The sequence below is a fragment of the Hemicordylus capensis genome, chromosome 2 (assembly GCF_027244095.1).
Source record: "Hemicordylus capensis ecotype Gifberg chromosome 2, rHemCap1.1.pri, whole genome shotgun sequence".
In the NCBI taxonomy this organism is placed as follows: domain Eukaryota; kingdom Metazoa; phylum Chordata; class Lepidosauria; order Squamata; family Cordylidae; genus Hemicordylus; species Hemicordylus capensis.
Window position 1 is genome coordinate 300,577,743 of NC_069658.1, and position 18,170 is coordinate 300,595,912.

Here is an 18,170-nt window from a genome sequence, read left to right on the forward strand (position 1 = left end):
TCCTAGATGGAGTTCCATTCTGCTTTGTTTTTTGCCCTAAGGATTCACATCACACTCATCTACTCTTCAGATGCTTCTAAAAACAACTGCAGCTACGCCAGGCATTTTACCAGTGGGGCCACTCCCCTGGCCCCAGAGTACTGTTCTATCCAGGCACTCTGCCTTCATTTAATGAGTTTATACGAGTTTTCTTTGCTTCTCTTCCCTGCAACTGTGATAACATTATTTCATTACGGAAAGCATTTTAATTAAGCGGAGGGCAATACAGAGAAGCAGATACACATGCACCTTTCAAGGTCTCTGTAATCTCCGCGATTTATCTCCTGAGCAAGTGCCAGCGTGACATTGCATCGTGGAGTTCCTGAGCCACCACTGCACCCCACCCATCTCCCAGAGGTGCTTCAGGAAAAGAGATGTCTTTGTCTTTAATTAAAATGCTTCACATGGCTAAACAGTCAGGGCTTTGCAGCTTCTTTGGAGGTTTTCCCCTCCAAGCGGCAAAGAAACCCCCTCCCCCATGTCTTTTTGTTGTTGTTTCATGCCTTCCCTTTTACACTCAGCTTTTCTCGTTCCTTTCCCATATGGGGGCTCTACTTGCTGAGTTAAAGGGCCTTGGGTTATAGGCCAGATTAGATTGCTAGAAGGGAGCCAAACTAGAGAGACACATGAGCTTCAAAGAAAAACTGAATATTAATGAGAATATAGTGCCTAGAAGGTGACCTGTGAGGGCCAAGCTTATTAGACAAACCTGTGGACATGTACTACAACATTTAGGGATGGAAAGTGCCCTCAGTGTTCCCCTGAAGCTAAAACAGGATTATTTTTTGTCGTTAATTCCTAGTTTGCCAAATGACCATAAGGCAAACAGTCTCTATACTCTTCTAGATCAGGCCTACTGTAAAAAGGGAATACTCCCAGTCTGCCACACAGGGAGCAATGTGGTGTCTGTAGCTAAGTGCTGTCTGTTCAAGCCCTTACGGAGAGCCATCAACAGCAAAGCCTCACAGTCCCAGTAACACGACTAGGAAACAACCTAGCCAGGGGCCCTCAGAAACTAAAATAAGTCCCCAAGTACTCCGTAAAAGCCTGCCTGGGGAGCAGAATACAGTGCCATGGCACCAGGACAGAACAGGCCTTGCTCCACGCACTTGCGGTGACTGCAGAACGCTATGAAGAGGAGATCTCAGTAACTGTAGAGTTTCAGATGGTAACAGAGATTCTTTAATGTACATTCAGCTCAGACTACTTAGATCTGTATAGGTTATCATCATCATCTTCAACCAAGCCCAGCAGCCAGCAAGCAGCTAATGAGTACAGCTGGGCTACAACTGGTGTCATATTAGCAAAGCTGATATTAGTTAGCCAAGCTACAGGATTCTGCACCAACTGCAGTTTCCAAGCTTTGTGAAGGGCAATCACAACACAGGTGCAATACAGATGCTCCACAAGCAACTCCCCAACTATCTTAAACTTCATTCTCACTTTAACCCACTGTGTTAACTCCAAACACACATGAGCTGTTTGCTCTGTCTGTAAGTGATCCAGCTCTGACCCAGACTATAGGGTAGTTCACACGATGACACATAGGGCAGGAGAAGCCTCCTACCATAAGTTGAGAGCTGTGCATGCTCCCATTTGCAAATCATCTGTCACTTAAAAACAAGTTGTTCTGGCAAGAACTAATCTGCCTACTTTGCTTTCACTATGATCTTAATTGTTAATTACCATCCTCACAAGTTAGCCCACTTGCACCTCCAATGTTCATGCGTCTGCAATCTTGGATCAGGGTGGATGGCATCATTACAAACTACACCACTGAGGTGTCCCTATGTGTAACTCACTACAACTGTACCAAATTTGGTTCAAATTGGTTAAGCGGTTAACAAGTTAGCCCACTTGTTCCTCAAACATTCACTTGTCCACCATCTTGAATCGGGGTGAATGACATCATTACAAACTATGCCATTGATGCGTCCCAATGTTTCCCTACAGCTGTCGCAAATTTGGTTCAAATTGGTTAGGTGGTTCAAAAGTTAGCCCATATGCACCTCATAAGAACATAGGAAGCTGCCATATACTGAGTCAGACCATTGGTCTATCTAGCCCAGTATTGTCTTCACAGACTGGAAGCAGCTTCTCCAAGGTTGTAGGCAGGAATTTCTCTCAGCCCTATCTTGGAGAAGCCAGGGAGGGAACTTGGAACCTTCTGCTCCTTCCAGAGCGGCTCCATCCCCTGAGGGGAACATCTTGTAGTGCTCACACATCAAGTCTCCCATTCATATGCAACCAGGGCAGACCCTACTTAGCTAAGGAGACAAGTCATGCTTGCTACTACAAGACCAGCTCTCCTCTCCTCAAACCTCAAACGTTTACGTGTCCACCATCCTGAATTGGTAATGAGTACATCACAAACAATGCCATTAAGGTGTCTCTATGTGTCCCTACAACTGTACCCAATTTGGTTCATATTGGTCCAGGCATTGAAAAGTTGACAGCAGGGGAAACACATATTGACACAGACACACAGAATTAAAGGCCCTACATTATTCAACAGCTATGTACAGCTGTTAGGTATGAGGGAGCCCTTTGACCCAGCTGATGCTGAGCACACAATCACAGATGACACCTCCAACCTTGTTTTTAACAGACAATCCGCAAACCGGAGCATGCATAGCTCCCAAACTAGGATAGAAGGTTTCTCCTACCCTATTCTTCATCGTGTGAACCAGCCTATGTTCTCACTTCTTCCCTTCCATGTCTGATTCTGGTACCCACTCCTTTGATGCAGATCAATAACAACCACTGGAAACATCTGACTACCACAATCCTTGGCATTTTATACCGAAACGTAAGACTGTGCTTGAAGGGATTTAAAGGTCCACACAAGGTTTTTGAGGTACAAGCCAGACAAGAATAAAACATTTTCAAATCCAAAGGCTGACAAGCCCTAGTAATCCTATGATTCTGTTTTAGCTTTTATTTTGCTTTTGCTTTGCACCCCGCACCCATTCTATGGGCTCAGAATAGCTCAAAACATATTTTTAAAAAAAGCTGGGCAACTGATCCCATGGCAGTGAACTTCTCTTCTAGACACATAGCCTGTGTCAATCTATGTTGTGAGGGAGCATTTCTTGCTGCTTTTCAGGACAGGAAGCTGCATTTTAAATCCTCAACTACCCCACACATTTGACATCCAGAACCTCTGGTGCACTAGACAACCGGCAGCTCAGAGTAGGCTGCCGTCAATCAGCTTTGCAACATATGGAAGCAACAACAGACCAAGAATGCACATTGGACAGAGAGGCTCACTTCTCCCAGCTTGATGTAAACTAGGGAAGATGACCAACCAACTCCCCCATACTTCCCGCAGTGCCAGTTCCATATCCATGCCCATGGCAACACAGCAGGATAAGAGGCTGCTGGAAGTTGCAATGGACAGAGCTATTAGTCACTGGGAAGGTCAGAGGGGAGACTGCTGAGCGGGACTATTTCCCCCCACTTCATGGCATGAGAGCAGCTTCAGGGATGAATATGCACAACAGACTGTGGCAAGAGCACCTAGACTAATCACCAAATCAAAGCAGCAAATTAGCCAGCAGCTGCACATCTCCGAGTGGCAGGGAGGGGGGAACTTCAAGAATAAAACAGAGGAACCTGTGCATTAAGGAAGGGGATTGGTTTTCAGAAGACTGGTGAATGAGTGAAATAGAAAGGAGGCGGCAAATCAGGAATGATTGTTTTGACAGAGTTGTGAGTCCAGAAATGGAATGTCACAAGAGAGCTCCAAATCCAGGATGCATCTATTTTCACTGCACCTCCAAAATCTCATGATCAAACTCTCTCCATGACTACTAGCATCATCTTCATTATAGTTAAGTGTCTAGTCCTCATAGTCCTAGGCTTAAATCATTTGATCCCTGTCTATTGGCCACATCAGATGTGACATTTTTTCTACACTGAACATATATACCATCATATGTGAAATATGGTGTAAGCATTTATTATTCAAGTTGGGAAATCAATACAGAGAGCAGCTTGTCGACCCGTGTGCTAAGAAATGCTCACGCTATACTTAATATACAATGGTATACACTGATTTATCTATATGTCATGTCAATACTTCCCTTCTTATCACATTATCCAGCACTTTTTGACTGTTCAAGTGCTTCACTTCTATTTTCATAGTAATTCTGACAATAATCCTGTGAGCTTGTCAGTATTATTATTTACAAATTGCAAAAAGGCGGGGAGGGGGTTTGCTGAGAAATAGTGTCTTTAGTGTCTTTCCGAAGACCACCTAGTGAGTTTCTGGTAGAGGCAAGATCTGAACCTTTCTGAATTCCATAAGAAGAGGCCTGCTGGATTAGAGTAAAGGTCCATCTAGGCCAGCATCCTGCTTCCTATAGTGGCCAACCAGATGCCTCTAGGAAGCTCACAAAGAAGGCTTGACGCAAACCTGCTGTTGCTCCCCAGCAGCTGCTATTTAGTGGCACACTAAACATAGAGGTTCCATATAACAATGATGAGTAACATACTCCACAAAAATGCACCTCTTGCAGCCCCAATGTCACCTTTGTCCACTCCTAGTTCTGTGCCTTCTGCTATGCTGACCTCCATGCCTGGGTTATCCTCTCCCTTTCCATTGGTCAAGCCACACTCCTCTTTTTACTAAAGCCAATGTCTTTAATAAGGATTTTCCTGAACCAGCATAGCTCTTCTTTACTTACTCCTATACTGCCAACTGTGACTTCTCTCCTTCATCCCTACTACTCATTTTTGCTTTCCCCAATCTCCTCCCAGTCCCTAGCTTACCCATTTCATACAGACTAGATGCCTCCTGGGCAAGAACTGTCTCACTTTTTTGTTCTGTATGATGCACAGTACAGGAGGACCTCGATATCCGCGGATATGCGTATCTGCAGTCGGATAATGGACACCTGGCCTTGGCATGTGTGTGTGGTGGAGGGGGGGACATGTGTGTGTGTGGGGGGGGACATGTCAAGCTCACATATCCATGGGTTGGGGGTGGCCAGAAATGACTGCGGAGATCATTTCCGGCTGCCATTTTGTATTTCGGAGCCTCAAAATGGCTCTGTTTTTTACAGGAGAGAGAGAAATGATGGTTTTCGGTTCATTTGGGGGGATTCCAGGGCACAGCGTGACTCAGTGAGAGCAGCTAAGTGTGGTAGGAAGCTTCCCATCCACCCCCCCCCATTTGATATTTTAATGATTTTTCCTTCCGACCGGGAACCTAACCCTCAATTCTCCATTGCTACAATGACTCAATATTCACGATTTCAGTATCCACAGTTGTACCGTGGAACGGAACCTCTACAAATATTGAGGTCCTCCTTTATTGGTACAAGCTGGATTCTAAACAATAGATGTAGCAGGAATTAGTAACTGAGCTGCTAATACAGGTTCTAAGGAATTCAAGCTGTGAGAAAGGAGGTATATCCACAACAGCCTGGTGGATATACAAAGAGGCCACGAGGTGGAAGACAAGTCTTCCACATACTTACATATTGTGGAGCACACACCAGCCACAATGAGGGTCCCTGGAGCCCAGACACAGTGCACAGGTTGTATATTGCTCACAGCTCTCCACTGGCACTCGAGTCACCTGGGGGACAAAGACAGGCAATCAGTTAAATTCCTCTATCAGGGAACTCCAAGCTAGTCAAGTTCTTCCTTTTCCATTTTTCCTCACCCAAGAGAGGAGAAAAAGCAAGGAAAATGGGCTCTTAAACAGAGCTACATTCAATTCATTTGAAGAAACAAGGATTAATTGGTATTGAAACAGTCCTGGAAGTGAGATTTTCTTCTGTTCCCTAAAAACAAACATATTTGCTTGAATGCGATGTTGAAATGCAGTGAGGCAGCTGCAATATTTTTGTTGACATGCAGTGTGCAACAAAACCAAACAGAAGGAAACCCGGACAAGCTAGATCTCTATGGAACTGGGCATGCAGATGTTGCCCAGTTGAAGTACGCCATGCTTAAATCATCAAAGGAATTACAAAGAATTGAATTGTGGAGGTGAAGGCCCTTCTGAAAAAAGGTAAGACAGAGGATGGGAATGACAACAAAGCTCTGAGAAATCTCACAGGGACCCTGGTGTTTCTGTGTATATCGCAGAGGAAGGGAGGGAAGAAACAGCACGCTTTGATCATGGATTAAAATAACTTCCCCAGACCCCATTCCTTGCTATCACCACATTAAAAACCCAAACACCACCAGCAGGCATGAAAGGGTCAACAAAATATAGGTCAAAGCCCAAGGCTCCTTCTAAGCCCAGTGTTAATGATCTGAGGCACCCTGCTATTTCTTTGAGGCTGGTGATCAGAGCAGGGGGGAGGGGGAGGCAGAGGCCTGCTTCTGTGCTTTCAGCTCCCTCTGCCTTCCCCAGAGGCAACTTTTTGTCTAGGAAATTAAGCATTGGGGCTATTAGTCCATACTCCACCACAGAGCAGCCCCTTTGAACATCTGCTGAGGAGCAAAAGCTGCTCTGGCTCTGTCGGAGGGGGAGGAAGAAAACCAGTGGAAGACAGGTGTATGTGTGGAAGGCACAGGAAAAGATACTCCAGCATGTATAAAAACACAAAATCAAGAGCTGTTCAATGGAAACCTACGCCAGCACAACTACTCTCCCAAAATGTACTTCAAAGGAGTATTTAGACTCCACTATCTACATCTTAAAGCATACCTGCACAATCCTATCTTCCAAAAGTACAGTAACTGTGTTTTATTTTTTGAAAATTAGAGTTCATCCCACGCTTTCTCTAACTACAGATAGAGTACATGATTCTACCTAAATTTACATTTACAACAACCCTGTGAGGTAGTTTAGATTGAGAAACTGTGACAGGGTGAGCGCCACCCAGTTCTGGGTGGAGCAGATTTTGAACAGCCCAGTGTAACTCCAGCAATCTATGATGACACTACAGTGGCTTTTTAAGGTCAGAACCTCAGCAAAAAAAAACCCAAGTTTCACAGGAGGAGCCTGCAGCAGTCTGTTACAGATGAGGGGCTATCAGGATGGCAATATTCAAGCTGTGTATTTGCTTCTGTTGTCATCATTCAAGCACTACCTTGAATGACGACACTACCTTGTCACTTCACAAACAAAGGTTTCATTTAAAGATTAAATCCAGGTCGCTCCTTTGACGGTCTAACTCACTCCAGCTGCCAAAGGAACTGTTCTTTTCTGGAGTTCTCAATGAGCTCCAATACTTAGAAGCAAGCCATCATCACAGCTGTTTTATGGCCATTTTGCCTGTAACCAACCCCTTTCCATAGACAGCAAGGGAGATGAAATATACATGTCTGCTCCACATATTTCAAATAACATCTTTGGGAAACTGGCAAGTCTACAGTCCCTCCTGGGACAGAGGGCTCAAGACATGCCAATTAAGAGGCCTGTTCCTTGATCAAACTTCATCAAAGGCTTCCTGCTCAAGATTCATCCTAGCTATTGCAAGCATTAAAATGCAAATATCCTATTCAAGTATTGATTTCTAGTAAATACACTCCTTTATAATATCACACACACACATGTATGTGTACACACAAGGCAAACAAAGAAACTCTGAGCCTCCTTCTGCATAACAGTGTGCCTGCTTCTTAAGTTCCAATTACATGGTCCTTGTGAAGTCAGTCTCCAATACCTCCCGACCACATTTTTTTCTTGTATATAAAATCTGATCCTGCATCTGTAAATACCTCCAGCCATTCCAAAGCATGAGGGAGACCTGCTTCTCTCTCTCAATCTCGTGTGTGTGTGTGAGAGGGAGGGGGAGAGAGAGAGAGAGAGAGAGAGAGAGAGAGATTATCTTCCTTGGAGGCCTTCAGGAGAGCCTTAAAGACCCATCTTTTTAGCCTGGCTTTTAATATCTAGTTTTAATTTTAATGAGTTTTAATCTGGTTTAAATGGTTTTTTAAAAAAATTGTTTTATTATGTGTTTTTTATTTTAATGTAAACTGCCCTGAGCTACTTTAGGAACAGTGGTATATGAACTGAATAAAATAATAATTTTTATATATAACTCTCTAAGACATACCCGTGGCTAATCCCATGCATGGCAGCTCTCACAAGAGTTTGGCAGTGGTGGCGGCTGGCCAGCCAAAGAAAATGGCTGAGCCTGATAGTTGGCTGGCTGGCTGGCAAGCAGGCAACCAGAAAGTGGAGGCGAGCAGGGCAAAAGAACGAGATGCGGGCGGGTGGGGAACAAGAAGGCGGTGGTGGGAGGGGGGAGAAGATGGGCGGGGGCAGGCAGGCAAAAAAGCGACGGTGGGGGTGGGTGGGGGGAGAAGGCGGCAGCAGCGAACTAGGGGCGTAGATGCTCTGTGCCAGATCAGCTTGTTATTATTAAATAAATAATAAAGCGCTAGCATCCCTATTTAAATCTGTGAGTTCTTTGCAGCACTGCCAACAACTCCTGTCTGTTGCTGATTGTAACTGTCTCAATAGCCAGCAAATCTGAGAAACAAAATTTGGCTTCTGGCCAATTGGCATTTAATAAAGTTGCCTGATTTTATTAATATTAAATGTCAAGGCGTCCTCTTTCAAGGCGTCATCTTTCAAGTGCGAGGCACAGAAGACTGTGCCTTGTGAGTATCTATATGTTCAAGACAGAGTTTTGAAGAATGTTCCAAGAAAAGAAATCCAGAACAGAATCCCCAATAGAGGTTGAAGCAGCTACAGAAATTGTTCCTCTCCCAGATGTGATGGTTTCATACAGTCATGAGCAGAAAAACAACAATTTCAGGGCCTCAAGCTGGGCAATGGGGTTCACACCTTTCCTTTACCTGGAATTAAAGGGCACATAAAACATCAGTAAAGTTCCTGTACTGCCCTCTAGCTTCAAGCAGCTGCAGCACAGATTACACTGGTTTTCTAGAGAAGACAGAAATTGTAGGTGGCATCTGTTGGTCCATGAGAAAAAATCCAAAAACTACCATCCAGTAATATCTTATAAGGACCAGCCGAAATGATACAAAATTTGCTTCTTATGACTTTATATTATTTTGGTTGGGTCTGATCAAGGCATTACCAGATTGCAGCTTCTAAACAGTTAAATTGTGTACACCACCTAGAGATATACATATCAGGCGGTAGATAGATAGATAGATAGATAGATAGATAGACAGATAGATGGATGAGTTGCTTTAATCATCTTCCGTCTTTTACTATCCTCTTTCTTCAACCATGGAAATCAACTGTGACAAACACAGAAAAAGAAGCATGAAAGACACCTTTTCAGTAACTTGGAATGAGAGACTGGCCTGCCATTGACAAAGAGTCCATCCAAAAGGAAACTAGCTCAAGCACAACTTGTTCCTTCACAGTCAAGTTAAGAATACTTTTTAGAACAGTGTCCCCCACAAGGGTCTAGGCAGGCAGCAAAACCAAAAACTTCATCAAACTCCTGGTGATCCACCATACAGGACTGGAGAGCTCTGTGGTTTGGGTTGGTCACAAGTTGTGCGGGCCTATCACAAGACAGCTCCACAGTCTTTCACCAACAAATCTCCCCTTCCAAGTTAACAGGATGATGAGAGATGTTTCAGAACCAGAAACCTGTGCCTCCCTTGATAGGACAAATGTGCTTCTTAACTTTTTAATCAAGCACCCCACTTCCCAGAAGGCAAATAAAAAAGAAAATATTTAAATACACAAGCAAAGATCTTAAGAAATCCTAGTTTATTTCCATAAACAACAACTGAATCAAGTGACAAGGAAGCAATTAACAAGGAAACAAAAAGAAAAAGTATATCTGCTATATAGGTTTGCTGACATGTTTGAAAATGGAGGTGGAGTGAGGCAGGTGCTTAGGGGAACGTGCACATGTCAAGAGGGTTTGTTGAGCACACGAACATATTCCATGTTCTATGTACAGAATAGCTAGCTTTGTGATGTCTCTCAGAAACAATTTACAACTTCCCTTCCAGTAATTCCTTGATACACAAGCACAACTCCGTTCTTTTGCTCTGTCTTCACTTCCCTCCTTGGTATACTATACGACATTTCATGTACATCATGGATTCCTATGCTTTGCTTTTTCAAACAAGGCTGCACAGAACAGATGTGCATTCAAAATTGTAAGCAGATGCAGCCCTGCAAAAAGTGCAAAGTAATTTAATTTCCTCCTTTCCAGAAGAAACAGGTAGAAAGTCTGGACGTACTTCTGGATCCAATCCTCTTCTTGGCATTGTTGAGGCAGTGGCCAGAGGTGCATTCTATCGGCTTCATTCTATCAGCTGCAGCATCAGCTGCGTCCATTTCTTGAGATAAACGACCTCAGAACAGTAGAACATATGCTGGTAACCTCCAGACTTGACTACTGCAATGCACTCTATGTGGGCCTGCCTTTGTACATAGTCCAGAAACTGCAGTTAGTACAGAATGCAGCAGCCAAGTTGGTCTCCAGATCATCTTGAAGAGACCATATTACTCCTAAATTAAAAGAACTACACTGACTACCAATATTTTCCAGGCAAAATACAAGGTGCTGGTTATATAAAGCCCTAAACAGCTTAGGCCCAGAGTATCTAAGATAACGTCTTCTTCATTATGAGCCCCATCACCTACTGAGATCATCCAGAGAGGTTCGTCTGCAGTTGCCACCAGCTCATCTGTGGCTATGCAAGGACGGGCCTTCTCTGTCCCAAGATAATTCCCCAAGACTCTGAAATGCATTCCCTGCTGAAACAAGTGCCTCCCCATCTCTAACAACATTTTAAAAGTCTCTAAAGACACATTTATTCACCCAAGCCAAGTCTTAATTCCTGTTTTAATTTGTTTTATGTTGATTTAAACCACTCAGAGACAGAAGTTTGGGGTGGTGTGCAAAATAAATAAGTAAACAAACAATTTATGCAAATTGCAAAGTTTTCATGATTTGTTCTGAGCACAGAAGTCAGGATTATTCTTGCAGAAAATAGATTTACTAGGGCTTTGCATCAACTCAAATTACTACAGTGGTCCCTCGACTTACGTAAATAATCCATTCCGAACGCACGTTCGGAGGTCGAAATTTTCGTAAGTCGAGGAACGCACCACGGAAGTCTCAAAGCACTCGTAATTCGAGGAAGCCGCATCTAAACATTCGTAGGTCGAGTAAGCAACTACTTCCGGTCTTTTTGTTGCTCGTAACTCGAAAACAACGTAAGTTGAGTAGTTCGTAGGTCGAGGGATTACTGTATTCAGATCCAAATCAAAGTGGGCTGATGTGATCCAAATGGAGCCACTGATATGGGCCAAATCAGCCCCAATTTGGACTGTTTCAGACTGATTTAGCAATACAGAGATTTGTTAAACATATCCTTTCCCAATGACTGCTCTCTCAAATTGATGATTTGACAAAGTCAAACTTCAATGTTTTAAGGTGCACATGTACAAAAATCCCTGCATCCAGTCCTCTGCAATTTGGGAGCCTTCATGCTCTCCCAAAGGACAAACACACAAGAACATTTCATGCCATTCTACCAAGAAACAAAAGTTATTTCCATCTAGCTTTCTGCTCTGCATTAGACATTTCAGCTGTCAAACTCAAAAGTCAAACTTCAAAACTTTGAAGTGTGTGTGAATGTATCCCTTCACCTATTTTCTTTGCTATCTGGAAGACTGTATGCCTTCCCAAGGGATTGCCGGCAAACTTCATCCCATTCAACTTAGAAATGAAAAAAATTGTAGTCCTTCTCTCTGCAATTAAAGAAGCATCCCTCTCTGCAATCAGCAGTCAAACTTTAAAATCAGAATTTTAGCTTGAATGCAAATCCCTGCACTCATTTCTTTGCAGGGGGGAGGGGCCTTCGTGCCCTCCCAAGGCTCTAGCATCCCTGTAAAAATCAACACAAAAAGTTATAGATGTTTTAATGATTTCCACTATAGCTTATGGCTGATTAATCACCTCCAAATTTAAGCAACTTGCTAAAGTGGGGCCAAAATGAAGGCAATGTGCAGCCAAAGGAGGAAATCAAATCAGGACCCTATTCAAGGCATCAACGTGGCTTCCAAATCAAATCTGTGTTTCTATGCACAGTCTTAGGATTTACTTGTTTATTAGCAGTGTGTTATGCTTGGCTAAAACAGACAGTGCTCCCATATGTCAGGAGTGATATTCAAAAGCTTGACTTGAGCAGTGAAACACGAGGCACACCCACATATACAGGAATCTCAGTTCCTTCCTACCAAACTTTTAAGATCAGATCAAACAGCTTGGCACAACCAACGTTAAGAATCTCAGGGAATCCTGTACTGCCCTGTCCCTGTCCCAGATGCTTGCCATAATCCACACTTCTTAATCTGACAGCAGGAGTTAGCCTTAAAGGGTTACAAGCTCTCTATTAATTGCTCCTCCAGATTTGATTAAAATCCCCTCATTCCTCAAGCCCTTTGAGCTGTTACAACTGCTCATTTAATTACTTTCCACCAACACCCTGATAACAGTAGACCATGGATGAGAGCTTGTTATTGAGCCAAAGGGAGAGAAAGGGACCTGAAGAAGGCAAAAAGGTTCTTAAGTCAATGTCATCACAGTTGTGTTATTGGGTCTAAGAAGATCTGAACATTGGCTGTGGAATGTATTGCTACCATATGGCATTAAATAGCACCATTTTCAATGGCTACAGATGTCCAGCGTCAAAAGAATTTTCACGATCCACCAGTCTTTCAAGCTTCCCTTTTTGCCCACTTTTGTGCCTCCCTTCCTCCATGCCCCTTCCCAATCCCCACATTCCTCCCAATGCTTCTCAGGAGAGGAATGCTAACACATGAAAAGAGAGCGTAGATCTTTCTACCACTTTGTCCTATTCTTTGGTACATGCATGATGCAGCCCCTCTCTGAAAACACACACACTAAAGATATTCACATGCACAGCCTAACCCAGAGTGCCAATCACATGGGGATATCCAATCACATGGGGATATCCCCCAATGCACCATGGGATACATGGAGGCTGGGACAACAAGTCCTGGCCTCCACTGAACTGCACTGCACGGAGTTGCACGGATTGTCTGGGTGTGCAGCAGTGCACCGAAGATGCAGCAGAAGATCATCTGGAAGGAAAGTAGGTGAAACCCTGCCTCACCCCCCACTCCGGTGGGGAATGTGTGAATAGCCTTCCTGTCAAGAGAGAAGATATGTGTGTGCTCAAAAGAACTCTGAGTGGCAACATTCCTCACACTGGAACTCTTAAATCCATGCTTTTTTCTGTTTTTCAACTTAACTTGTAATTACACAAGACTAATCTATAAATTAATGGCCTCCATGTGAAAGCTTATCCCTGCTGCTGTAACATGTAGCACACATTCCTGGCTGAGGCTGGTGCTCTGCTGCAATGTGTGACTACAATGTGATGACCAGCTTTAAACTTTATGGCAGTTGCAAAAGCATATCATTACATAAAAGCTCTCTGCATGATAGACATAACATATCTTTAAAGCAGCTGACTCAACTTTGATATTGCCTATAAAAGACAGATAGCGTGTGTGTGTGTGTGTGTGTGTGTGTGTGTGTGTGTGTGTGTGTGTGTGTGTGAGAGAGAGAGAGAGAGAGAGAGAGAGAGAGAGAGAGAGAGAGAGAGAGAGAGAGAGAGACTGACTGACTTTTAGACTGCTTTCCACCTATGAGGCCTTCAAAGAAGCTTACATTAAAACATAAAGCTACACACACACACACACGTACAAACTGTCTATCTATATCAAGGTTGATCTGATTTAAATCATGATTTAAATCACTTCACAGAAAGACTCAGTTTTAATTATTAAAATCACTAAAATCAATTTTAATGATTTAAATCAGGAAAATCATCATTTTCTAGTCAAAGTACATTCTTGTCATCTAATATAACCTTAATACATATTCAGAGATAGATGCAGATTTCATTTTCAGAAGGTAGGTACACATTATAATAAGTACACACCTCTCATAATGCTGTTTCATTTGGCCAACCAGGCCTTGCATTTCACTGATTTAAATCGTGATTTGCATTTCTGTTTGCATTGCATCCCACACACTGTTTGCATTTCACACACATGCCTGTCTTACCCACAGAAACTTTATAAAAAATATTCCCAAATATTCTCTTTTACAGCCTGCTGCCATGATTGCTGTTTCCCTTCTACAATGGAGGATACATTCCAAAAACGTTACCTCAGGATTGCATGAATATGTTTTGTTCACTTTTCTTTTCACTTTATATTCCCCGCCCCATCCCTTGCATTTATAATAATTTATAACTCCTCCTCACTCAGGTCTACTCCATCCCCCCAAATCCTCTAATCATTTATTGACCACCTTTGTCATTGCACTTTTAGAGGGAGAGGGGGACAAGGGCTTGCCTGTGTGTTCACAAACCGGACAGTTTGAGTGGTTCAGTCGTGAAACAGACCACCCTTCAGGAAGAGGGGGCGGTCTGCAATAGAGCTAAATCTAACGCAGTTCAACGCAAACCAGTCAGACAGGTCAAGCTGGGTTCAACTGAAGGTGGCGACCAAGAGAGGTGAGGGTGGTGCGAAGCATTTTTAAAAGTAAAGGAGATGGTCCTTTACTGGTGGTACCAAAATTGAGCAGCGGCATTTCCACCAGCAGCTTGCACACCATTGTGGTGGTGGGGCTCCAGCACTCACCTGGTGTCCATGCATGCATGGAGACCAGGTGAGTGCTGGAGCTGTGCTGCCACATGCAGGCTGCTGGCAGGAGCATGGCTGCTCAGCTTCAGTACCACCAGTAAGGGGCCATCTCCTTTATGTCGACACCCTCACCCTTCTCAGTCGCTGCCCTCAATCATGCCTAGCTCAAACCATCCAATCTGTTTGGTCAAAACTGGTTCAACTGAACCAGTTGGTGCACTGTGGTTCGGACCGAACCACAAAAAACAATCCATGCACACCCCTAGTGTGCATGCTAAATGTACACCACCTGAAGAATAGGACTGATCAGGTCTGTTCTCTCTCATCCTCATATAATGCTCTTAATATATTCATATAATATAATGAGAAGTTATGATTAATATTCATGATGATATCTTTGACCTAGGTTCTTTTTTATGATTTTTTAAATTTTAAAATCCAATTTAAATTTTAAAAATTATTTAAATCATCCATTTTTATCAATCAGATAAGAATAAGTATACATTTTATGTAATCTATTTTGATATTCTCTCCCTCCTTTAATGCTTATGTAGTTAGTCAGCTTTGACATAGCAGCATATTTATATACTTTACCCTCTCAACCTCCAATACTAGGAATAGACATACTGTATCTAAGAATCACCTAATGGCGCGGCAGGAAAGTAACTTGCTTAGGAAGCAAGAGGCTGCTGGTTCGAATCCCCACTGGTATGTTTCCCAGACTATGGGAAACACCTCTATTGGGCAAAAGCAATATAGGAAGATGCTGGAAGACATCATCTCATACTGCGCGGGAGATGGCAATGGTAAACCCCTCCTATATTCTACCAAAGACAACCACAGGTCTCTGTGGTCACCAGGAGTCGACACCAACTCGACAGCACAACTCTACACTGTATCTACAAAAACCTGTATTTAAATTTGCATACAAGAGGAAAGTGACAGCACTAATCAGATCCACCATTGAGCCTCTCCAAACTCTAACCCTAGCCAAACTTGCAGCCCAAGAATTGCCCCAAAATTGCCCAAAGAGACCTGATGGAATGTCACCCCCAGTTACCCCAGATAAGACTCCCAAATGGTGGATTAAGATGTCAAATACCTCAAGCTGCTAATACGATATTCGTACGCTATCTATATGCTGTACATCCTGCTTCAGATGCAGCAAGCAGAGGAAACTACTTGCTTAGCAATCATGTTAAGATTATATTGTTTTCACCTCATGGTAAAAATGGGTCCAAAATGCTCACATCATCCAGACAGATTCTGGATGACACTTGACCAGGGATGGAAAAATATTTCACATTTATAGGAAATTAGTCCTGCACAGAGCTGAAAATCACTAGGGCCAACATTAGATTTTAGGTACTTGAGAAAGAAGGTGCCTGGGAAATTTCTCCAGCTCTGTATGACCGTTTACCTATCCAAGGGAGCATGGAGTCTTTTGGGGTGTACCATTTCCTTTCGCAGCAGGTGTACTACTGCAGCCAGTCCCTCGATCATTCTGAACAAAGAAGCTGTTTTCACAGAGCTATTTAGCAGCCAAGCATGCAAGCCTGAAAGGGTTAGACAGGCATGCGTTCTGAGGGGAGTAGAGATTTCAGTAAATGCTGCTAATCACTGATGAATGGAGAAGGGGGGAAGGATTCTACATTACAGAAAACATATGATTTGACTGTCCTAAAGCTTACAAGAAAGGTGGAGTATGACGTAAAAGTAAATTTCTGTTGCAGAGACAGAATATTCTGAATTTTTTCTTGAATTCAAGGCTAACCTTATTTGCTGCAACCATTTCCCTGCCTCTGAGAGCTTTCTACCCGTACTTCAAAAACCTTCCAGATAAGACAACTTACCTTCATTGTCCCATCTGGGGCTGCTGACCCATTCACCCTTAAGTACTGACCTACTGCTGCCATATTTCCGCCAGATAAACTCACACTCAAAACCATGTGTCCCTTACCTTTCAGTCTGCCTCCATTGTTGTCACACTTTATATAACCAATTGACTTTAATTTTCGTGTCGTGCCCATGGGAAATGTTCTATGTTTGGCCAAAAATCGCATGGGCCAGATGAGGCCAACCATCCCAAATTGCCATGTAACGTTTTAAGTAAAAAGGAGGTTGTATATTTATTTGAATGCCTTAAGCTTTCTGTCTAAAAAGCAGCTCAAGGAATGACATGCTGTGCTGCTGAACCAGGTACTATATTTTTCTCCTTTTATTTTTAAATGCCTGAACAGTATGCTTTTGTTCTGATTTACTTGTGCATTTAAGGTGCTAGTATTAAAGCTGGTGAGCCTAATCAACCCCAGGTAATCCTAGGACTGTGTCTAAATTGATGGGAGGTAGATTCCCTACCTGAGCAGCTATAGCTAATAAGGCAAGATGATAAAAAACAAGAATATAAGATCCTCTACTTTGAGTCCTATACATTCAGTCTAGAGGAGGTGAAGGGTCATCACATCAGCTACAGGCATGTTCAAATAACAAGTGAAGAGATGCAACTTGAAAGCAAAAGGCTCAGCCCTTTTGTCCTGCAATTCGTCCCCTCCTTCATGAAGATTTCCTGATCCGCAAAAGTATCTATCTATCCCCATGAGCCCCAGCTCTTGCGAGAGTTCACAAGTGAGCTGCTGGGAGGTAGAGAGGAAAACAACAGTGGCAGCAGCAAAGATAAGGCCAACAGGCAAGTGGGGAGAGAAAATGGGGAGAAAGTGGTGGCAGGGGGGCGGCCGCAAGAAAAGGTGAATGGGTGGGAGGGGAGAAAGGAAGTAACAGGCAGTGGCTGGCCAGACGGAAGGCCGGAGAAAGAAAATGGTGGGCAGACAGGAGGGAAGGTAAGCGGCAGCCAAAGGAGGAGGGTGCTGAGTGCCCGGACAGCCCAGCTGCTGCTCCTACGAGACTGGTCGAAGAGGTGGCGGAGAGGGTGGAACAGCCTCCCTCTCTAGGCCTACCTGCCAGGAAAATGACAGGTCAGGCCACACTGGGGCCCAATGAGGCCTCTCTGCGCTGAAGCAAGGAAACGGTGCAGCTTCCGTCGCCGGGGCAAGCAGAGGGAGGGACAAATGGGCGAGCAGAGGAAGGGACAAACAGGCGACCAGTGAGTGGGTGGGTGTGAGGAACGGGTGACCAGCAAGTGGGTGTGGGGGGGGAGGAACAGGCAACCACTGAGCACGGGGAGGGAAGAACAGGCGTCAAGCAAACGGATGACCGAGAGGGGGCGGGAGGGAAGAATGGGTGACTGGCGAGCAGGGGAAGGGAAGAACAGGCAAGCAGGGGGGAGCCAAAGGCTGAGTGCACTGGCACACAGATGCTCTGTGCAGGTTCAGCTAGTTTCACTGAAAACTTATGGAACATGCACCTTTATCCTAATAAGCACAGTAGCAGTCAAACCAACAATGTATCTAGTGGTGTGCATGTTTCGGTTCGGGGCCATTGGGAAAGCCGCCGGACCGGTCTGGAATTCCGGCGGTCCGGAATGGCGGGGGGTGTCTCTTTAAGTGGGGGTAGTACTCCCCCCCCCGCTGCTCTTCCC

General features: G+C 43.9%; 1 protein-coding gene across 13 annotated transcripts in view; it reads right to left on the minus strand.

Annotated features, from left to right (window-relative positions):
- The window catches only part of PLXNA1 (plexin A1), a 423,385-nt gene that overhangs the window by 187,401 nt on the left and 217,814 nt on the right, over nt 1-18,170 (minus strand). For all 13 annotated transcript variants that reach the window (XM_053299219.1, XM_053299220.1, XM_053299222.1 and 10 more), the window contains one exon: nt 5,523-5,623. In XM_053299219.1, coding sequence (XP_053155194.1) covers nt 5,523-5,623 — 101 coding nt within the window. The remainder of the gene's footprint in view (nt 1-5,522; nt 5,624-18,170) is intronic.